We start from the raw sequence: 20,805 nt of genomic DNA on the forward strand, positions 1-20,805 counted from the left end.
ACTTCCTTGTGATGGATAAACTATTAACTATTTTCTCACCTTCAAGGGTAAAAATTTAACCCTCTCAGTTCCATTTTAAGGAAGTTTTTGACATGCAAAACCAGAGACAAGGTGGGTGAGGTAATATCATTTATTGGAACAACTTCTGTTAGTGAGAGAGACAAGCTCTGGAGCTTACAGAGCTCTTTGAAAAGCTCAAAAGTTTGTCTCTCTCACCAACAGAAGTCGGTCCAATAAAAGATGTTACCTCAGCCACCTTGTCTCTCTAATATCCTGGGACCTACGTGGCTACAACACCCCTGCAGACAAAACCAGGTCATATAAGCAAACCTTTCTAGCATTCTCCATCTGATGTGACAGCTCACTTTTCTGCAGTTTTCCTGCCATTAAGTCTTATGGGCTCCATGTGTTACTGGCAGAGGAAAGGAAGGGGGGGCTGGATAAACAGAAAAGGACAAGGAAAGAGGGGTGCCATTTAGGGAGGGTGGGGGGGTGCACGTCCAGTTTCAAACCACATTCAGGTGAAGTTTGCAGCAGGAGGGAAAATACTGCTCCTCCTCCTTCTCCTCCCCCACCTTGCTCCCCAGCTCTCTGAAGCCTAGCTGCTTCTGTTCTCCCCCCACCATGGAGCCTGCTGGCCACACTGCTTGTGGGCCGGGAGTCAGCCTCTGGATCTGCTGAGCACAGCTGGGCGGGCGCTGATGTCGGGGTGTACCTGGTCCCTGCTGAGTTAGGGTGGGGGGACAAGGAGTCTGTCTGGGCTGCTGCCTCTGGCTCAGGAGTGGGAGCTGCAGTTACTGCTGTACTGAACAAGCTTTCAGGCTCCTGTTTGCTCAAAGAGACAGCATGCTGACACACTCAGGCGCACACACAATCTCCCACACATACACACTCACTCTCTCCCACACACATGCAGTCTCCCACACACATACTCTCTCTCTCACACACACACTTATATTCTTATTGTTGTCGTTACTTCTTGGTACTTCCTGTCGAAATGGACAGTGCACATATATTCTCTGTAATTTTATTCTTTCAAAGTTCATAAAGGATTACAGTACTATTATTTTAATTTTTTGACTGGTCTGTGTTCATAATTTTATTTCTCTTATGCTTAAATTTAATTATTTGAGTAGTGAGTTCTAAAATGCCTAACCAGCTCTGGCCAGCCATTATCATTATTACTTTTATTACCATATTGTGCTTTGTCATTCATTATTTAAAGTGGTACAATCAAATAATAGTATCCTTCTACAATATAAATTTAGCTTGTACTCACCTTAGCCATGACAATTTTAAAAAAAAGTTAACTGAACACATAATTTACACACCATGCAGATAAAGGTTGCTTATTTTCAAATTGTATTTTTAATTGTATCTGTAAAATAACTTAAAATTCATACAAAAATAAATGTGGTTCCAAGTCTGATACTGTAATGGGGTGAATTCACCTCTCACGAGCGCCCCCTAGTCAAGTGAGTGCATGCCTGCAGTTTTCTCAATTTCCTCTGCTCATGGTACCCCCGGTTGGCCGCTGCCCTCATCAAGTGTGTTTTTGGTCATTCAGCCCTCCAGCCAAGTCACATGCAGTCTGTGTGCAAAACAAACAAACCCCTTCCGGGCTATAAATCCAAAATGTCCTCAGTGTCCTGCAGCCCTTCCTGGGCTCAGTCTTCTAACAGTCCAACAGGGCCTGTTGTGGTACCCTCGGTTGGTGCGTCCTTCTCTGCAGCCCTCCCTGGGCTCAGTCCTTAACCAGTCCAATAGGACCCATCATGGTATTCTCACTTGATCCGGGTAGGTTGCATCACACCATCAACAAGTATCGCAACTTAAGATTTGGGTAAGTATAGTAGGTGCTGTGAGGAGTCCAGGTTCCTCTCCCTCGGATGAAGATAGGGAGTGCTCTCTCCTCCCCCTGCCCCTTTTACATCTCCTCTATCATATAACAAAATGGGGAGAAGAAAGGAAGGAAAATGGCCTGGGTAGAAAAAATGGTTAGAGTCTGGAAATGGAGGCAAGAAGTGGACTGGGGGAGAGTGGCAAGTAGATATTAGGTGGGAGGGGATAAGGGAAGAAAAGAGATTTCCTTTCTCTCCTCTTCTCCATTCTCTGGATATGTCTACGCTGCGAAGTTGTTGACAAAATTTTTGCTGATGCAAGTGGCAGTGTGAATGCAGCTTTGTCGGCAAGAGCGCTCTCCTGGAAGTATTTTGTCGACAAAAGAACTGACAAAGTACCAACAAAGAGCACACAGCCTTGTCGCTAAAAGCTGCATGGTGTAGACAAGCCCTCGTCCTTCCCCACCCAATCAATCAATGTCTTCCCAAACACCACCAATTAATTTTTCCACCCTCAAATTGAAATCATTCATTCCATACACATCGAATAATTTTGCCCCCAATTAATTGCTCTGTTTCCCATCCACATACACACTGATTTCATCTTGCCCTTCTCCCACCCCCCACAAATGCTGTCATCATAGACTCCCTCGCAGACACCCCAAACACACACCTCTCCCCAGATGCTGATGCAGCTCCGTCAGCACTGGGCTCCTGCTTCTTCCTTGGCTGCTCTCTCAGTTCCCAGTGTGAGGTTGAGTGGGGTTGGGTGGGGTGCAGCAGGAAGTCTCTGACCTCTCCCCCAAGCACATGGATGGCAGGAAGGAGTTTCAGCTCGCTGTCTCTCACATGCACACACATACACATACTCTCTCTCTCCCCCCCAGGTCCCTGACCTACCTGGACGAGTTGGAGCAAAGGAGCTGCAGAGCCAGGTGAGGAGCATCTGCGGAGGGAACTCTCCCTGCTCTATGCACTGGGGGAGGAAGAAGCCCCTCAGTATGTGGAGCAGCTCCCATTGTCTTAACCCAGGAGGCCAGGGAGTGGGGAAAGACAGCTCATCCAAGGGGATTTTCCCAGGAACTGATGGGTTCCCCCTTCCCCATGGCTATAAATGGTCTCAAAAAGTGGTTGGTCCATCATAATCTGGATGAAGCAGCTTCAGTAACAGTATTTTAATTTCAGACCTTGCCACCTGGCTCCATTTTTAATTTTAATTTTTTTTTTGGCCTCTTGTGGCACCCCTCCCTCTTCTCCCCCAAGTACTACCCTCCTTCCTGTAACAGGGTCTGAGAACCCACATGGTGTGGGGGAAACCCCTAGAGTGGACAGCTCTACCAGATTAGAGCATCCAGTAAGAACTATGTAAAGGTTAAATGGTCCAACACCAAGTCTCTGGGCTCTAAAGGAGCCCCAAACTTTGCATGCTGAGTGAAAGATGTATTAGATAAGATTCTGGGGCCTCAAGACACTGCTGTCCCACCTCTGCTGTATTGTGAACAAACACAATGCACAGCTTTAGAGAAATATTTTCTCACAGTCACTATAATTACTTGGCCTGCTAACATCTAGAAAAGTTTCCATTTCTCTTCAGCAGAATCTGTAACTTTTAGAGGGTGCAGAATGCTATCCTTACACACTGTACTTATCCCTAACCTCTAGTACTCCCCACTGCTTATCTCAAAGAAGTTGATTTGTAAGTGAAAAAATTTTACAACTAGAGCCAAAAGCTGCACAGAAGAGGTCCACCCTGATACTCTTCCATGGAACCTGGCCTTCAGGTATGTTGAAGACACTAAGGTCAATTGGCTGTCAATTTCCCAGTTATCCCTTTCTTGAAGATGGGCACTACATTCACTTTTTTACTAGACAACAGGTATGGTACCAGACTCTCCTCATTCACTGAAGGCTGTTTCTAGAGCTTCAGGAATTCCTGCTGGTATTTTTTAGAAATCTCATATGCAATTATTTCAGACTCATGAATTCACAATGTATGATGTGGGCAGATAGAGGTCTGAGTGCTGACTTTATCCCTTTTAACTAGGGCTGTCAATTAATTGCAGTTAACTCACATGATCAACTCAAAAAATTAATCATGATTAAAAAAAAGGGCAAATATAGTGCCCATCTATAAAAAGGGAAATAAGGACAACCCAGGGAATTACAGACCAGTCAGCTTAACTTCTGTACCCAGAAAGATAATGGAGCAAATAATTAAGCAATCAATTTGCAAACATCTAGAAGATAATAAGGTGATAAGTAACAGTCAGCATGGATTTATCAAAAACAAATCATGTCAAACCAACCTGATATTTTTCTTTGACAGGGTAACAAGCCTTGTGGATGGGGGGAAGTGGTAGACGTGGTATATCTTGACTTTAGGAATGCTTTTGATACTGTCTCGTATGACTGTGTCATACACAAACTAGGGAAATGCAACCTAGATGGAGCTACTATAAGATGGGTGCAAAACTGGTTGGAAAACCATTCCAAGAGAGTAGTTATCAGTGGTTCACAGTCATGCTGGAAGGTTAACCTCGCAGGGATCATTTCTGGGTCCGGTTCTGTTCTTCATCAATGGTTTAGATAATGGCATACTGAGTACACTTATAAAGTCTGCGGATGATACCAAGCTGGAAGGGGTTGCAAGTGCTTTGGAGGATAGGATCATAGAATCATAGAATATAAGGGTTGGAAGGGACCCTCATCTAGTCCAACCCCCTGCTCGAAGCAGGACCAATTCCCAGTTAAATCATCCCAGCCAGGGCTTTGTCAAGCCTGACCTTAAAAACCTCTAAGGAAGGAGATTCTACCACCTCCCTAGGTAACGCATTCCAGTGTTTCACCACCCTCTTAGTGAAAAAGTTTTTCCTAATATCCAATCTAAACCTCCCCCACTGCAACTTGAGACCATTACTCCTCGTTCTGTCATCTGATACCATTGAGAACAGTCTAGAGCCATCCTCTTTGGAACCCCCTTTCAGGTAGTTGAAAGCAGCTATCAAATCCCCCCTCACTCTTCTCTTCTGCAGGCTAAACAATCCCAGCTCCCTCAGCCTCTCCTCATAACTCATGTGTTCCAGACCCCTAATCATTTTTGTTGCCCTTCGCTGGACTCTCTCCAATTTATCCACATCCTTCTTGAAGTGTGGGGCCCAAAACTGGACACAGTACTCCAGATGAGGCCTCACCAATGTCAAATAGAGGGGAACGATCACGTCCCTCGATCTGCTCGCTATGCCCCTACTTATACATCCCAAAATGCCATTGGCCTTCTTGGCAACAAGGGCACACTGCTGACTCATATCCAGCTTCTCGTCCACTGTCACCCCTAGGTCCTTTTCCGCAGAACTGCTGCCTAGCCATTCGGTCCCTAGTCTGTAGCTGTGCATTGGGTTCTTCCGTCCTAAGTGCAGGACCCTGCACTTATCCTTATTGAACCTCATCAGATTTCTTTTGGCCCAATCCTCCAATTTGTCTAGGTCCTTCTGTATCCTATCCCTCCCCTCCAGCGTATCTACCACTCCTCCCAGTTTAGTATCATCCGCAAATTTGCTGAGAGTGCAATCCACACCATCCTCCAGATCATTTATGAAGATATTGAACAAAACCGGCCCCAGGACCGACCCTTGGGGCACTCCACTTGATACCGGCTGCCAACTAGACATGGAGCCATTGATAACTACCCGTTGAGCCCAACAATCTAGCCAGCTTTCTACCCACCTTGTAGTGCATTCATCCAGCCCATACTTCCTTAACTTGCTGACAAGAATACTGTGGGAGACCGTGTCAAAAGCTTTGCTAAAGTCAAGAAACAATACATCCACTGCTTTCCCTTCATCCACAGAACCAGTAATCTCATCATAGAAGGCGATTAGATTAGTCAGGCATGACCTTCCCTTGGTGAATCCATGCTGGCTGTTCCTGATCACTTTCCTCTCATGCAAGTGCTTCAGGATTGATTCTTTGAGGACCTGCTCCATGATTTTTCCAGGGACTGAAGTGAGGCTGACTGGCCTGTAGTTCCCAGGATCCTCCTTCTTCCCTTTTTTAAAGATTGGCACTACATTAGCCTTTTTCCAGTCATCCGGGACTTCCCCGGTTCGCCACGAGTTTTCAAAGATAATGGCCAATGGCTCTGCAATCACAGCCGCCAGTTCCTTCAGCACTCTCGGATGCAAGGATTAAAATTCAAAATGATCTGGACAAACTGGAGAAACGGTCTGAAGTAAATAGGATGAAATTCAATAAGGAAAAATGCAACGTACTCCACTTAGGAAGGACCAATCAGTTGCACACATACAAAATGGGAAATGACTGCCTAGGAAGTAGTACTGCAGAAAGGGATCTGGGGGTCACAGTGGACCACAAGCTAAATATGAGTCAACAGTGTAACGCTGTTGGGGAAAAAAAGCAAACACCATTCTGGGATGTATTAGCAGGAATGTTGTAAGCAAAACACGAGAAGTAATTCTTCTGCTCTATTCTGCGCTGATTAGGCCTCATGTGAGTATTGTGTCCAGTTCTGGGAGCCACATTTCAGGAAGGAAGGGGACAAATTGGAGAGGGTCCAGAGAAGAGCAACATAAATGATTAAAGGTCTAGAAAACATGATCTATTGAGGGAAGATCGTAAAAATTGGGTTTGTTTAGTCTGGAAAAGAGAAGACTGAGAGGGGACAGGATAACAGTTTTCAAATACATAAAAGGTTGTTACAATGAGGAGCGATAAAAATTGTTTTTCTTAACCTTTGAGGATAGGACAAGAAGCTATGGGCTTAAATTGCAGCAAGGGAGGTTTAGGTTGGACATTAGGAAAAACTTCCTGTCAGGGTGGCTAAGCACTGGAATAAATTGCCTAGGGAAAGGTTGTGGAATCTCCATCGTTGGAGATTTTTAAGAGCAGGTTAGACAATCACCCGTCAGGGATAATACTAGATAATACTTAGTCTTGCCATGAGTGCAGGGCACGGTACTATATGACCTCTCGAGGTTCCTTCCAGTTCTATGATTCTATGATTTTTAGTATTTGACGTTGATAATAGGAGAAATGCCAAAGTGTGTACTTGGAAGCACAGTAGCAAAGGAATCCTCAGTTCCAACACATGACGGAAGGTCTTCAGCTTGGGTGGCCTTGCTGGCTGGCTGCATGGTATGAGCAGGAAAGGAGAACACATAGCCTGCCATTCCCCTCTAACATGGTATTTGGCTCTTGTGGATTTGTGCTTAGTACAGACCCAGTGGCACTGCCTCCAAAATGCCTTCTTTCATCCCTGTGAACGGCAAGGAAGGTGAACTGGACATCAAGGCAGAACTGGCATTCAGGAAGTTGCCAGTCAATCAACTCTGTCCTCAGAGGGCATCAGACTTGTAAAAACACACACTCCTCTATGCAGTCAAGCCTTTCCACTGAAGAGATGACAGACTTCAGCAATGCATAAATCAGTTTTATTTAAATAAAATTACAGGCACGTCTTGTTTGTTATGAACTATTGTGGTTTTTTTTTAAAGGCACCAATATTTAACAATAACTTAAGGTTTCAGTAAAGCACTATATTTTTCAAATGGTATGTGTGTAAACCCGGCATACTTCCATCCCTTCCCTGCATTCAAACAGAAACTATTGATAAAGGAATGCCAAAGGTCATATTTCTTTAGTGTTAACAGAGAGTAGTGTTCAAAACATAACCAATCAGGAACAGCCTTTGAAGACACCCGATGAATCTTTCTGCTTTAAAAAAAAATTTCTTCCTAAAAATATACTGCTTGGTTTCTTTCCTTTTGTTATTACAACAATACTAGACAGTTTGAGAAAGTGACTGCACCTTTTTATATTAGAGTTTTCCCTTCGCTTTTACTTGTATTTGATCATTTTAATACCAGACATTTGTACAGAAATTCAAGAAGTCTTAAAATTTGAGGCTCTAGCATCTGTTTTTTTCCCATGTGTCTCCAAATTTGAGACATTTAAATCATCAAATAATTGTGCATGTATTGAAGTTAGTTTCTTATTTTTCTTATCATTTGAAAGTAGGCGTTATACTGCAGTATTTGTGGGGTAGAGAGACAAAAGCATCACTGAAATAATATTTATCATTCTCACCTTAAGTCAGTGGATGTTGAGGTCTCACCACTTAGTAGGATCAAGCCTTATGTGTTAACAACTACTCACAATGAACCATGAGAAGCCAGTAAGTTACTAGCTTTAGAGTAGAGATGGGCCTGAGCTGAAAGATTCAGATCTGGATTTTGAACATTTTAAGGTTTGGGGTGCAGGTGTATTCAGCTCTGCGGTTTTGATTTGGTCCATTACAGAGTTCGTGTCAGCCTTGATATTAAGGTTCAGATTCCAACATATGCCAATGCTTGTATTTGTTGAGAGGTAGGGTATAAATTCAGTTCCATCTTTACAGTAGAGTAAGAAGCTTGTCTACAAGACAGATTTGGTAAAGACAGCATGAGATAGGGGAAGAAAAACTTGGAGGGAAAATTATTGAACATCCTGAACACTTTAAAATCTGTTTTTATTTTGCCTCTTTGTAATGCCATCTTTAGTAAAAGGAGGTATTTTGTGCATAAAATGAATGATAGGATTAGTTACAAAAAGTGTTGACTTCTAACTTCTAAATTGGAATTCTGGAAGTGTCATTTCTGGAGATTTCTATCTGCCTAAAACAGACAAAATGTACCCAGCAAACTTGGTCATCCAATTCTCAGACACCTGAATGGATCACTCACTAAATCTAGCACAGGGAGCTGTACATGTCCCTTCTCAGCAGATTGTGAATCATATCTGATTTTTCCCTCACAACAACCTATGGCATTATCACCACTGATGGAATTATGCCAGGGTTTAATTACCTGAACTCTGGTAATTCCAAGAGTTCAGTGTCAGAATTCTAGGGCTGAGACAGGGAAAGGAGGAGCAAAGAGGCATCCACTTTTAGGGTATGTCTACATTGCCCCTCCAGAAAAGTGTATTCTTCATTTGGTTAGCTAATCCACATTGGATAACTCAGGTTAGAATAGCAATTAAGACACAGCAATGCTGCTTTTAACTCTGGTTAGCACCTTGAGTTCAACCCCAGGCTGCCCTATGGACATTTTTTTTTATTATGGTCATTGTCTCTGGTTCAATGACAACCACACTGAGCCAAATCTTCTGCTGGTGTAAACAGACAAAATTCTTTTGAACTCAATGGAGCTGCCTTCATTTATGCCCGCAGAAAATTTTATTTTCATGAGGCTCCACTAGTGTAATTAATGGGAGAATATGGCCCTTCGAGTGCCACAAAAATCCTAGATTTGCAGAGTGGGGTAGGTACCACTTCCTCCTGAGTTTCAACTAAACTATGAAGGTAATGTCATGGACTGCAGTATGACTAAACCCTGCTGATATGGAAATGCCCATATATAAAATGGGAGCACTGACACCTAACTCACAGGAGTATTGTGAAGCAGACTTCATTAAGGTTTGCAAAGAGTTGCAAAAGCCTCCAGTGAAAGGCACTACAGAAGAACAAATGATTATTTAGCAATGGATACCAACTGTAAAGTTTGGATCTGGATCTAAACTTTCCCATCTCACAGTGATGGGTAGTATAAGAATTTAGATGGAAAGTTTGGGAGTGTTCTGTTCCAAGGTTTTGATTCAGGTTCATATTTATTAGTAATCCATAATTATTCTCAGATCTAGAGACAAGTAGCAAGATACTTGGTGGGGACCAGAAGTAATTCAAAGTGACCATCTAAAATCTTTTATATTGAAAAAAATACTCCAAGCAAACTGCATCCTTTAACGTTTCCAGTGCTCAGTGAGTTACTGCCCTCTTCTCCTGCTTACATGGTCCCTTCAGATCAGGGCTTGAGGCACATTAACAGTTTTACAGTACTAAGTATGGTTATTGGCAGGGCAATGAGAACGCTTGCATTGCTGCTGCCTGTGCTGTACCTGAGCAAAGTGCTTAACGGTCAATTTAACATGTGCACCATTTTTAAATTTAGGTCAGAGTTAAAGATTTTAAAATGTAGCTTATATTAGAAAAGCTCTGAAAAGCCGGAAATTCTTCTAAAGTGACCAGCTCCAACCTTTAAAGAACTGGCAGCTGAAGGGAAGATTCCCTGAAAAATTTAGTCTATAGTGTATTTGTGTGCATTTAAAGATAAAGTAGCTATAGGTAAAGGGTCTTGAGCTTTTCTCCTTATCCTTGGGTTTCCTTACAGCTATAAACTACTTTAAATAATAGTTTTATATAGGCTTACTGTAATTAGCTTTATTTAAGCTATACTTTTTTTCTGCTTTATATCGAAGGGACAAGGATAAATTCAGATGAAGCCCACAAATTTAGGTCCAGATCCTGCCGCCCTTACTCACCTCCATCAGTGAGTATGACTGCTTACATAAGGACTGCAGAACTGGGATCTTGCCTTGGAGTGTCTGATGAAAACATGAGACCACTAAGAGAAAAAAAAGTATGTCTCTAGTTTCAGACTCAGTGGGCTGGAATTTTTACATTACATTACTGTCCAACTGGAATTTTTACATTACGTTACTGTGCAACATCCTGTTTTTAAATGCAATGTGTACAATATATAAATATTAATATTTTAAAAGGATGTATTCTGAAAGCAAGAGGCTCCTTTTGCAGAGTAACTGCCCTACAGTTGATGGCTGCTGTGTATCACTGCCTTCAGAATTCCTATTGTACTCACTTATCTGGCAGTGGAACCTACAATAACAGCAACTGTTTACTCCTGGGGGAATTTTGCGTCACTGTGCGTGCACAGAATTCATGTCCCCCGCAGATTTCTTTGCTTCTCCACAGAAAAATGACTTCTGGCAGGGAAGCCACAAGAGCGGTCATGTGCCCCTTCCCAGCAGTGCAGGCAGGTCAGTTTGGGCAGCCGGTAGAAACGTAAATCACTGCCGGGAGGGGGATGCACGTGAGAGAGAGAGAGAGAGAGAGAGAGAGAGACACTCTGTCCCTCTCACTTGCTGTTGCAGCATGCTCAGCATGGAGGGGCAGGCTTCGGGGTGTTTCTGAGGAGGTAAGCATGGGGCAGGCTCTGTCCCCTCAGGCAGAGCAGAATGTAGCAGCCTGCCTGCTTAGTGTTCCCATTGTCTTTGTGAATTTCCCCAGGAGTATAAAACAGGTGTAAAAGTGTTAAGGCTTCTTTACATTGCCAGAGTGCCCAGGATAAAAGACAGTATGGCCTTATAAATGCTGATGGTGCTTTAGTAATTAGAACTGCTCTAAATTTTTGGACTGAAAAAATTTCCTATCACAATGTGCTCCATGAACTGTTGGCTAGTGACCTTTCAGAGATGGTCAGTAGCCAACATAAATTGTGAGTTTGATTCCCCTGCCCTTACTTGGTCTTCATTTGCCTATGTTGTAACACTGAGCATATGGCTGCATATATTTGTTGACTTGAAATAAAGGGTCAAACCTAGCTACATTACTATTAGGCAAGGTGATCTGTTCCCCACTCCCATTCTCTATCCATTATATTGCAGTTTAAATAAATTACCAAAATAATTGGAACCAGAGTGATTATATTGCATTATTTTGACAAATAAAATATGCAGAATTTTAAAATATTGTGAACAGAGTTTTTAATTTTTTGTTGCCGAATTCTCCCAGGAGTAATTGTTGCTGAATGGCAGATGTCCAGTCATGACCAATTACTACTATAGGCTTTTTGAAGAATGAGTTGTGTTACAGATGTACTTCAAGTATTGAACCCCCTGGGGGCAGTATGCTTCCATGCAATAAGGCTCACTAATGTTCTTTGCCATGTATTAGTCATTTCCTAATCCTACAATTCATATTGGAATGTATCCTTACTGCAGCAGGAGTGGAAGAAACCTGGCATCACAGAATCATTTGTACAATACAAATTACTATACATTCAGAAATGCACAAAGAAGCCTGCGGAGTTGATTTTAAAATGATCACTGTGTGCATGTGTCCATACCGCACTCTGTTCTACAATGATCAACGTCCTCCAAGAGAGTGCACAGAGATCAGATCAGGTCCCTCAGCTGCAGACTGCATCCAAGCACATATGCTGCCATTGCTGAGCACAGCATGTGGATTTGTGCACTGCATCCAGTCATGTGACTGCCCCAGTGCCTTACTGAAATCCCACCAGATTGCAGTATGGGAAAGGAGCTGAATTTAGGGTACAGAGTTAACTTGGACGCCTGACGTTGCTCTGTTTGACACACAGAAGCCTTTCTATAAAAGGCTGCTATACTTGCTGTGAACAGCGATGTGGAACTAAGGGTGCTGGGAGTGCTGCAGCACACCCCCCCCCCTGCTTGATGTAAGGTTTCCATCATATACAGGGTTTACAGTTTTGTTCAAAGGCTTTCAGCACCCCCACTATAAAAATTGTTCCAATGCCCCTGGCTGTAAAGTAGGATCAATGTACTGCTTGTCAAAGCACAGGGGTGATAGGAGTGTCAAGTCACTGCAATGAGTAACTTCCCCTCATGATGAGCAATCCCAGTGGTCATTTCTACACTTATTTGATCTCCTTGCAGAAATTTGGTAGAGCACATGTTGTAACGAACAAAGGATAGACTGTGTAGATAAATGCTACATGGGTTTGCAATTTGCAGTTTTTTGCAATTTCATTTGAAACTACAAGCAAAGATATCCTTCAATATACTTGACAATGCAGATGTAGGTCTCCATCAATAATGTGCTTATTCCATTGTTTTAAAGTTCTGTACAGTTATTTTATGTACATGGCTGGCAATTCAGCAAATTTAGCTTTTTTGACATATTTATATTTGGAAATTTACCAGTTTCTCCAACAGCAGGAGGAGAACATGTTGCTCAGCTATTAATGGGCTGAATTGATTTTTACTTGACAATGTCACCCCATCCAATCTAAGTTCAGCTAATAGGAAAATATTTTTCCACTAAAGCGTGTGATGAACAATGTACTAATGGAAACACCACAAATTAATATCAGGCCTACACTCTGCAAATAAGAATCTAATTATGTAGAAGTAAGTATACAGTACTTTATGGATGATACTTGCATAGCGAGTTATATGAAGAACAAACAAAATGGTAAACTAGTCTAGAAATGAGGTAAAAATTATCTTAATGGTGAAGAAGGCAAAGTGGTAAAACAGAATTTATACAAAACTAGATTTCGTCTTCTGATTCCTGATCTCGTTCAGATGTTTTCAGTAATCCCATCTCCACGGACTGGGCCTGTTTAATCTTTGAACGAACTACCCTGGAGACAGTGGGGGGACAGAAAAGAAGAGGTTTGCCACATAATTTTACATTCTAACCTAAACAATGAGTCAAATGCTGATCTGGTTATTGTTACAGGGGACACAAAGTTAATCATTTTTATCATCAAGGAGCCAAAACGACTGATTTATGAGGAAAAACTGGAAGAACTAAATATGGCCAAAGGATGACCAAGCAGGGATATAATTGCCTGCAAGAATGGAAAAGGGTATAAACATCAAGGAAGATGATACAACAGGTAGATGGGCTAGACATTGCTGTCACAGTGATCAAGCCGGATTCCTCCAATATACCATTCCACAGAAAATCAGGACTTAAGTGGGGGTTTTGTCAGATTAAACACTGTGAGACCAGGCACATGGCTATAGTTAGGAATAATGGGATAAAACTGGCCAAAAGAAAATTTAGTCAGGAGAAAATATTAACAACGAAGTCTGTTTGGTCTGTGCAATAGTCTCCAAATGAAGTGGTAATAGCCATCTGTCTTGAGCCATTTAAAACTGGCACAGACAAGCACTATTTGTCACCACACTGTAGGGACTGCCCCTATCTTTACTCTCAGAGATCTGGAACTGTGGTTCTCAACTAGGGGTACGCGTATCCCTGGGGGTACGCAGAGGTCTTCCGGGGTACATCAACTCATCTAGATATTTGCCTAGTTTTACGACAGACTACATAAAAAGCACCAGCAAAGTCAATACAAACTAAAATTTCATACAGACAGAATGAGAAAGTAAGCAATTTTTCAGAAATAGTGTGCTCTGACACATTTTGTATTTTTATGATTTTGTAAGCAAATAGTTTTTAAGTGGAGGTGAAACTTGGGGTACCAAAGACAAATCAGACTCCTGAAAGGGGTACAGTAGTCTTGAAAGGTTAAGAACCACTGATTTAGAAGGTATTTTCCAGCTCTCATTTTTGTAATGCAATTCTAAACAATGTCAAAAGTAGCTCAATTTACATGAGATGCCAGTTAACAGTGGTGAAATACCATTCTGTTCACAAAGTACTTATTTTCCCTTTCACTGGAATGATCAGTTATGTAATGGCCGTGAATGAGCAATGCCTATCTTTATTTTATCGGGGCGGGGCCGGGGGGCTGGGACGGATTTTATCCCATGAGCCTAAAGTCTTACACTCGTGCTGCAACTGACACATGGTTCTCCAAAATTTTAGTTCTATAGTTAACTTACCAGCTGACAATACTGTAATTCACTGCAAGTATAAGAAAAGCAAAGGCATAATGCCAGCAATAGCACATTGTCAAGAACATCATATTATTGTGATCCATTTGGTTCCATTCCAGTCTCCCATTTGGAGGATAAAGTACAAAACCAATCTGTAATTAAATTAAATTTATTTAATAACATTCATTTGACATTTGTTCTGAGCCATACCATGCATTATATGTCGGGCATAGGTCATATGGCAAATGTTTGAGGATTGTTTTTAAGTGTATTGAAGATTACATCTAAGAACATTATAACAAAACAATTTTACAGCATCATACTTAAATTAGATTATTTCTAAAACTGCACAAATACTAGCCCTTATTGCACTCCCCCTTCTTCAAAAGCCTGGTTATTAATAAGCTTCTGTTGAGGGATGGGGACAATAATCAGGTTACATTGCAAACAATAATGGTTGGATTTTAATTATTTATTCATTTCAAGAGAGGGGACTTTAACTTACATATTTTCATAGTTTCAGTGTCACTTTTTATTAAATCAGTAAAAACTAATAAGAACTGTATGTGTTCTATAGACAGCGAGTGAGATTTCTTTCCAAAATATTACAAAAATTTAAACACACTTATCCAAGCTAGTGCCCCTTATGATGGTGACCTTTTTTTGAGGCATGGACGCCAGTCTATTAGGAGCAACAGCCATCAGATGCTAGCTATTGCTACTGTTGAGCAGGGTTTCACTTAAACAGTATTGGTTCCTTAGGCTATCTAGTCCCTCTAGCATCAGCTCTCAACAGTCTGGCTGAGAACATCTGAGGTGGATTGACTGTATTTTGCTTCACCTGCAGAGAATCTGATGAATCAAGGCATTGGCGATACAAAAGGAAAGCTCGCTCATCTTGTACAAATTTGCTACTCAGCAGTCAGTATGTGGCATTTGATCCACACAAAGAATTCACGTCTGTCATGCAAGTGTCAGAAAAGTGTGAAAAAAGCCACCCTTGTATCTGAGAACTCTTCTGTTTTTCTATTTAATTCCTTGTGTTGCCTTGTCTAGGACAAGATAGGCAAGGAAATCTAAATGACTACATCTAACTATTCCGTCGTGAAACTTTTTAGTCAAGAGAGAAAACTCATGGAGCAACAAAACACAGCAGTAAGTTCTGAGACACTGGACATTTTTCTTGAGCTCAATTATGGAAAAGTTTGCAACTGAAGAGGTTTTTTTTTTTTGCTAGTGCAAGTGTTTAAATATTTGATTTGGTGCTAAATGTCTAGTTCTTCTAAAGAAGCCCCGCACATTTTCATTCACCATGTCCGGCCAACGTGTTTAAAAAAAAAAAAAAAAAAGGAAGCCAGTCTAGACATAGTGGAAAGAAAAGTTACTGTAGCAACCACAGTTCTCCAGCATAAGACTGCTGATATTCCTACTTCTGTTATTAGACAGCAGTGATTTATGCAATGAGTATTTACCATTTCTCACATGAGTACACTGTCCTGAGTACACTGTAACTGGTGTATGGCTACTAAACACCAACTAAGTATATGGAATGACAGAATGGTGACAGGAATGTCTATTAGACTTTTAAGAGGTAATGCTAGTGACTGATGCTAGTGCCCATATTGCTGAAGTATTAAAGTTTGGGGCACTTGTTTTACCTGTTCCACTGCCAAAGTTTTGAAACTGGCAAGCTGTGCTTGGAGTGATGAATCAGGATTTAGAGTGATCACTTGAGATGTTTTTTAGGAAACAGAGAGATGGGACCAATCCAACACATTCAAAATACTTCTCCCTTTCCTTCCTCTTTACAGCAATGCCAATGAATTGTTCACATGGCCTTTCCTCCATCTTGTACCTTGACTGTGCTTTGATGAACATTTACTTATTAATTTTCCTGCAGATTTTCTGAATCGTGGACTAACTTTATCTGTAAAAAACATTGCATTCATGTAGCACCACTAAGTAACTGTTGGTTTACATAGTTCATACAGTATTTTCTAGGGTTGGGACTATCTAGTCATTACAGCGAAGGACTAAAGCTGAACTCCTGGGTTCTATTCTTAGTTCACTCATTGAGTCAATGTCTGGCTTTGGGAAAGAGATGTACTGGTAAAATGGCTTCCCCATCTGTAAAATGTGTACTAAGCACTTCTATATCCTTGCAGGGAAATTCAGGATTAGTCGTTATTTATGAGTGGTTTGAGATCTGTGCATAAAAGGCACTGTGTAAATGCATAGTAGGTCATATCTGAAGTACCAGCATGCCAATGGAGAAGCAGCAAAGGGATAAAGCAAGTATTACAGTCAAAGGAGGGAATCCTAATAGCTGGAAACATTGACTCACCTGCCAGAGCCAGCTACCTTGCAGAATGCAGAGACTTGTCCGGAGCATCTCAAGGACAATGCTGCCACGGAAGAAGACTTCCAGAAATATGCAAAAGGCTGCTCCAAAGATAGCCACTAAAAGTAACTGATGAACGTGAAAATCCAGCATGGCTCGCCCATGTATGTGGTAATAAAAGAGAAAACCTGTGACAACATAGGAACTGATCAATCTTTTAAGAGAGAATAGTACAACACCAGGCATTTGTTTTAATGATGCCCAACAGTTCCCCTAATCTCCCACTAGAAACTGTGAACTGTTCCTTCTGTATCAAGCTCCCTTTAAAATGTTTATTCCAAAGTGAGTTAAGCTTAGAAATGCACAAAGGTAATATTTATATTATGGTAGTACCCAGAGGCCCCAATCGGGATTAGGCTCCTTTGTACTATAAGACGGAAGCAGACACAAAAGGAGGGAGAGGGGGAGACATATAATTGTACATACATACATGCTTTTATAATCAGGTTACAGTTACATAGTCAGAACACCATATAACACTGAGGCTGGGTGCAGCCAGTTTGGAGGACAGCAGGAAAAGGGTGTTGATTCCTCACCACATTTCCTCTGTGACTCTCCCCAAAGCCCAGCCCACTACTCTGATTGGGAAACAGGGAGGGGATTTGCCCTATAATCCTTTATTAAAAACGGGATTAACATAAAATGTTACTAAACTGTCTCTAAAGCGTAACAAAGGTGATGCTATAATACACTCATTTTGTTTTCCGTACACTTAGTTAAAATCTAGACAGATCAAGGCTGAGATTTTTCAAAGGAGCTTAAGGGAGTTAAGTGCCCAACTCCTATTAAAATTTGGGAACTTAACTCCCTTAGGCTTCAGTTTCAGTCCAAATAATTGCTTCTTTAATAATAATACATAATAATATATTTGGTTGATTGGCTCCTTATTTTCCTCCAGGTTCTGAACACACAAGTAAACTCACCTTCAATGAAAACTGCTAATGAAAGCATCATCCTATCCAAGGCCACAGGCAATGCACTGGTGCCATGAGCCACAATGTCAACCAGCCCTGAGATGCTGTAGAAGAGATACATGGTGGCATGCTGCCAGTTCATCAAGTGATCCCAGTGTTTTTCCTCATAATTATACAACTTCAGATGAGGCCCATCAGGAACAAACTGCTCAGCTAGCATACCTGCATATGAAATAACAGGGGAAGCATTGGTGGCTATCCTGGAGCTTAATTAGGGCACAGACGGATTTTAAGTCTTTAGCCATTCAGTAAAGACAGTACTTTACTCAGCAGCAGCAGCAGGCCAGTCCTGCTATTGTCCTGGTATCATGCAGCCATTAACAGTGCAGATCACCACTTTATGTTGCTTTCTAATCAAACATTTGCTATAGTCGGTGATCATCTGACTAAATCTTTAACAATCTTTTTCTCTGGATACACAGTGGTTTAAGAATGGGTTTCACATCTCTTAATTCCTTAGATTAGAACCACAAGTTCAAGTCCCAGCAGGGACACTTTAGCCTTTCACCCCTCTGCAGTACATACAGTGGTATGACAATTAGTTGACTTCCAGGGGACCTTTCCTATGATGCCTTAAAGGCAAGGGTCCATCTCTGCTGTGTATGAGCATTAAAGCTCCAAGGGGACTTTTTGCTAAACGTAGGGATTTACACTGCTTTTTTTGGACAGCCCCTCCCGCCCGAACACAGTTGTGTAGCTACAACCCTCCATCCCAGTGAAGGCTGCATTTGAGTGATATTTTGAGTGTACATGGTAGTTTGTGAAGCACTTTGTGTTGAGACACTCTATACATGTAAATATATATTTTAAACTGAAGATTATATGCAGCATAATGGATCCCACTATCCCCCTACAGGATACAAGATGTTATATTAAGGGGCAAATGCACATTTTTTCCAAATTTGTTTCAGTGCCATACACATCCACGTACTCCAACACTGGTGCTTTCATTCCTTCTCCCTCAGTCTTTCCTCTCCATTCTTTGGACTGAGAGCTAAGTTACAATACAGTAAAACAATACATTGCTGCAGCAAAAAAGAAAGCACTGATTTAGTATTTTGCATTCCAACATAATATCAGCTCTACAGATCTCACGGTGGATCTGAAGAGAATTTTTCTGTCAGGGGATAATATATAATTGTACATATTTGCTCTCAGAGTATCTCAAATTATGTACTGTACATACAGCATCACTGAAGTGCAGCCATCTCTGGGATGGAAGGCAGTAGCCAACTGGAGATGTGGAGTGTGGGGACAAGCAGGAAGGAGACTGTGACAGAGCAGAAGAGGACAAAGCCCATGTCTTATTAGAAATACCATGGAATCTTTATTATCCCTACAAAGCAAATAGCTAAAAGTAACATTGTGGCCCCATTTCAATATCTAAGTCTTGAGACCACACACAGTGAGCTCCCAAATACTCAAGTTACCTGCTTCCTAAGGGAAAACTGCTAAATTAGACTGTACTGTGATTTGAACGAGGCAAAGGTTTCAAATCAGCTGCTTAGTCCACTAAGCCATCGGTCTGGCTTTTATTTTGCTTTGTTTCTAAGCCATCTCATAACAGAATGCGAAGTGGCAATCTCAGGTAGTGATTCTGCTGCTCAGAAGGTTTGGTTCTTTTAAAAAAGGGTAGATATTTTCACTTCTGAGTTTCACCAGGTAGACACAAAAAGAAAAGGAGGACTTGTGGCACCTTAGAGACTAACCAATTTATTTGAGCATAAGCTTTCGTGAGCTACAGCTCACTTCATCGGATGCATTGGTAGACAGCATTCTATATTCACATGTTATATTAATAATTCAGTGGAAGCCAGTGACATCTGAAAGCTGGTAGGTGCTCACAGCAATGGGCAGAAATCATAATGAAGTACATTCAAAAAGGGCAAGCACTGCCCACCCTGCCTGCGGTTGCCAGTTTGCATATGAGAGCCCCAGGTCAATGACCACACATTTGTACCACAACCTCTATCCCAACACCTGAATTGGCAAACTGATATGTGTAGAGAGTGTGCGGATCTTAAAGGGGCTTCAAAATTCAGCTTTAGACAGGAAACATGTTACAACCTTAAGTATGGAATGACTGAATGTGACTCCAGTTATTTATAGACTATAAGGCCAGAAGGGACCATTAGATCATCTAGTCAGACCTCTGTATATATGTCTTCCACAGGCCATGAAATTTCACCAAGTTACCCCTGTATGAGCCCAATAATTTGTGTTTGGCTAAAGCATATTTTCTAGAAAGGCCTCCAGTCTTGATCTGAAGACATCAAGAGGTGGAGAATCCACCACTTCCCTTGGTAGTTTGTTCTAATGGTTAATCACCCTCACTGTTATTATGACATTAATTCATAGGCTTTAGTTTCTTTTTTTAAAACAACGACCAGCTCTATAATAAAACTGACAGTAAATAGATAATTTTAAAAGATAAAAATATTAACTAGCATAGCCCTCATCTTTTTATTCTCTCTTTAAAATCAGAGTCTGACTTACCAATCAGGGCAAATACTGCTTTGACGATCCCCTCAATAAATTCCAAGCGCTGAAATCCTGCTCTGGAACCAAGGTAACAAGCATTCTTGTTCTTTCGACAGACATACTTTAGCGGGTACTTCACTGACCACCACAAGCCAAAGAGGAGGAAAAAACTTCCAGGCAGAGCATGACCTTTGAAATTACCCATGTCTCTCTATAATGCAAAAACCTGAAGAGAAACACAGATTGCTGAGTAAGGTATTTCTAAGAAGACTATCTTGTTGAGTAAGGTATTTCTAGGAAGACTATCAGTTATAATTTGATATATGTAGGCTTCAATTTTCAAAGGATCCTAAAGGAGTTAGTTGTCCAAATACCACTGAATTTCAGTGGTCTTTGGGTGCCTAATTCCCTTAGGCTGCTTTAAAAATCCTAGCCCGAGTCTTACAAGTTTACATAATTTTGCAAAATGAGAAGGATTATAAAATTTCCAGAACTGGTCGCTCTAAGACAAAAAAAGTTACACACAACATTCCAGGTGTTGAGATTATACTGGCAAAGAGATCAGTGAAAGACAGTATAAATACTTAGAGCCCATTTCTGCCTCCTGCCACCCACTAGTGAATGCTAAAACAACAATGCCATT

At 41.4% G+C, this 20,805-nt stretch overlaps 1 protein-coding gene across 1 annotated transcript in view; it reads right to left on the minus strand.

The window, feature by feature from the left end:
- Window positions 1-7,274: 7,274 nt before the first annotated feature.
- Window positions 7,275-20,805, minus strand: part of TMEM45A (transmembrane protein 45A) — a 41,878-nt gene continuing 28,347 nt past the window's right edge. Inside the window, exons 2-6 of the mRNA XM_048816887.2 lie at window positions 20,178-20,388; window positions 17,631-17,843; window positions 16,651-16,835; window positions 14,313-14,458; window positions 7,275-13,099 (exon numbers count right to left, since the gene is read on the minus strand). Of these exons, the coding sequence (XP_048672844.1) occupies window positions 13,006-13,099; window positions 14,313-14,458; window positions 16,651-16,835; window positions 17,631-17,843; window positions 20,178-20,367 (828 nt within the window). The 5' untranslated portion in view covers window positions 20,368-20,388 and the 3' untranslated portion in view covers window positions 7,275-13,005. The remainder of the gene's footprint in view (window positions 13,100-14,312; window positions 14,459-16,650; window positions 16,836-17,630; window positions 17,844-20,177; window positions 20,389-20,805) is intronic.

Source organism: Caretta caretta, chromosome 1 (assembly GCF_965140235.1).
Source record: "Caretta caretta isolate rCarCar2 chromosome 1, rCarCar1.hap1, whole genome shotgun sequence".
Lineage (NCBI taxonomy): Eukaryota > Metazoa > Chordata > Testudines > Cheloniidae > Caretta > Caretta caretta.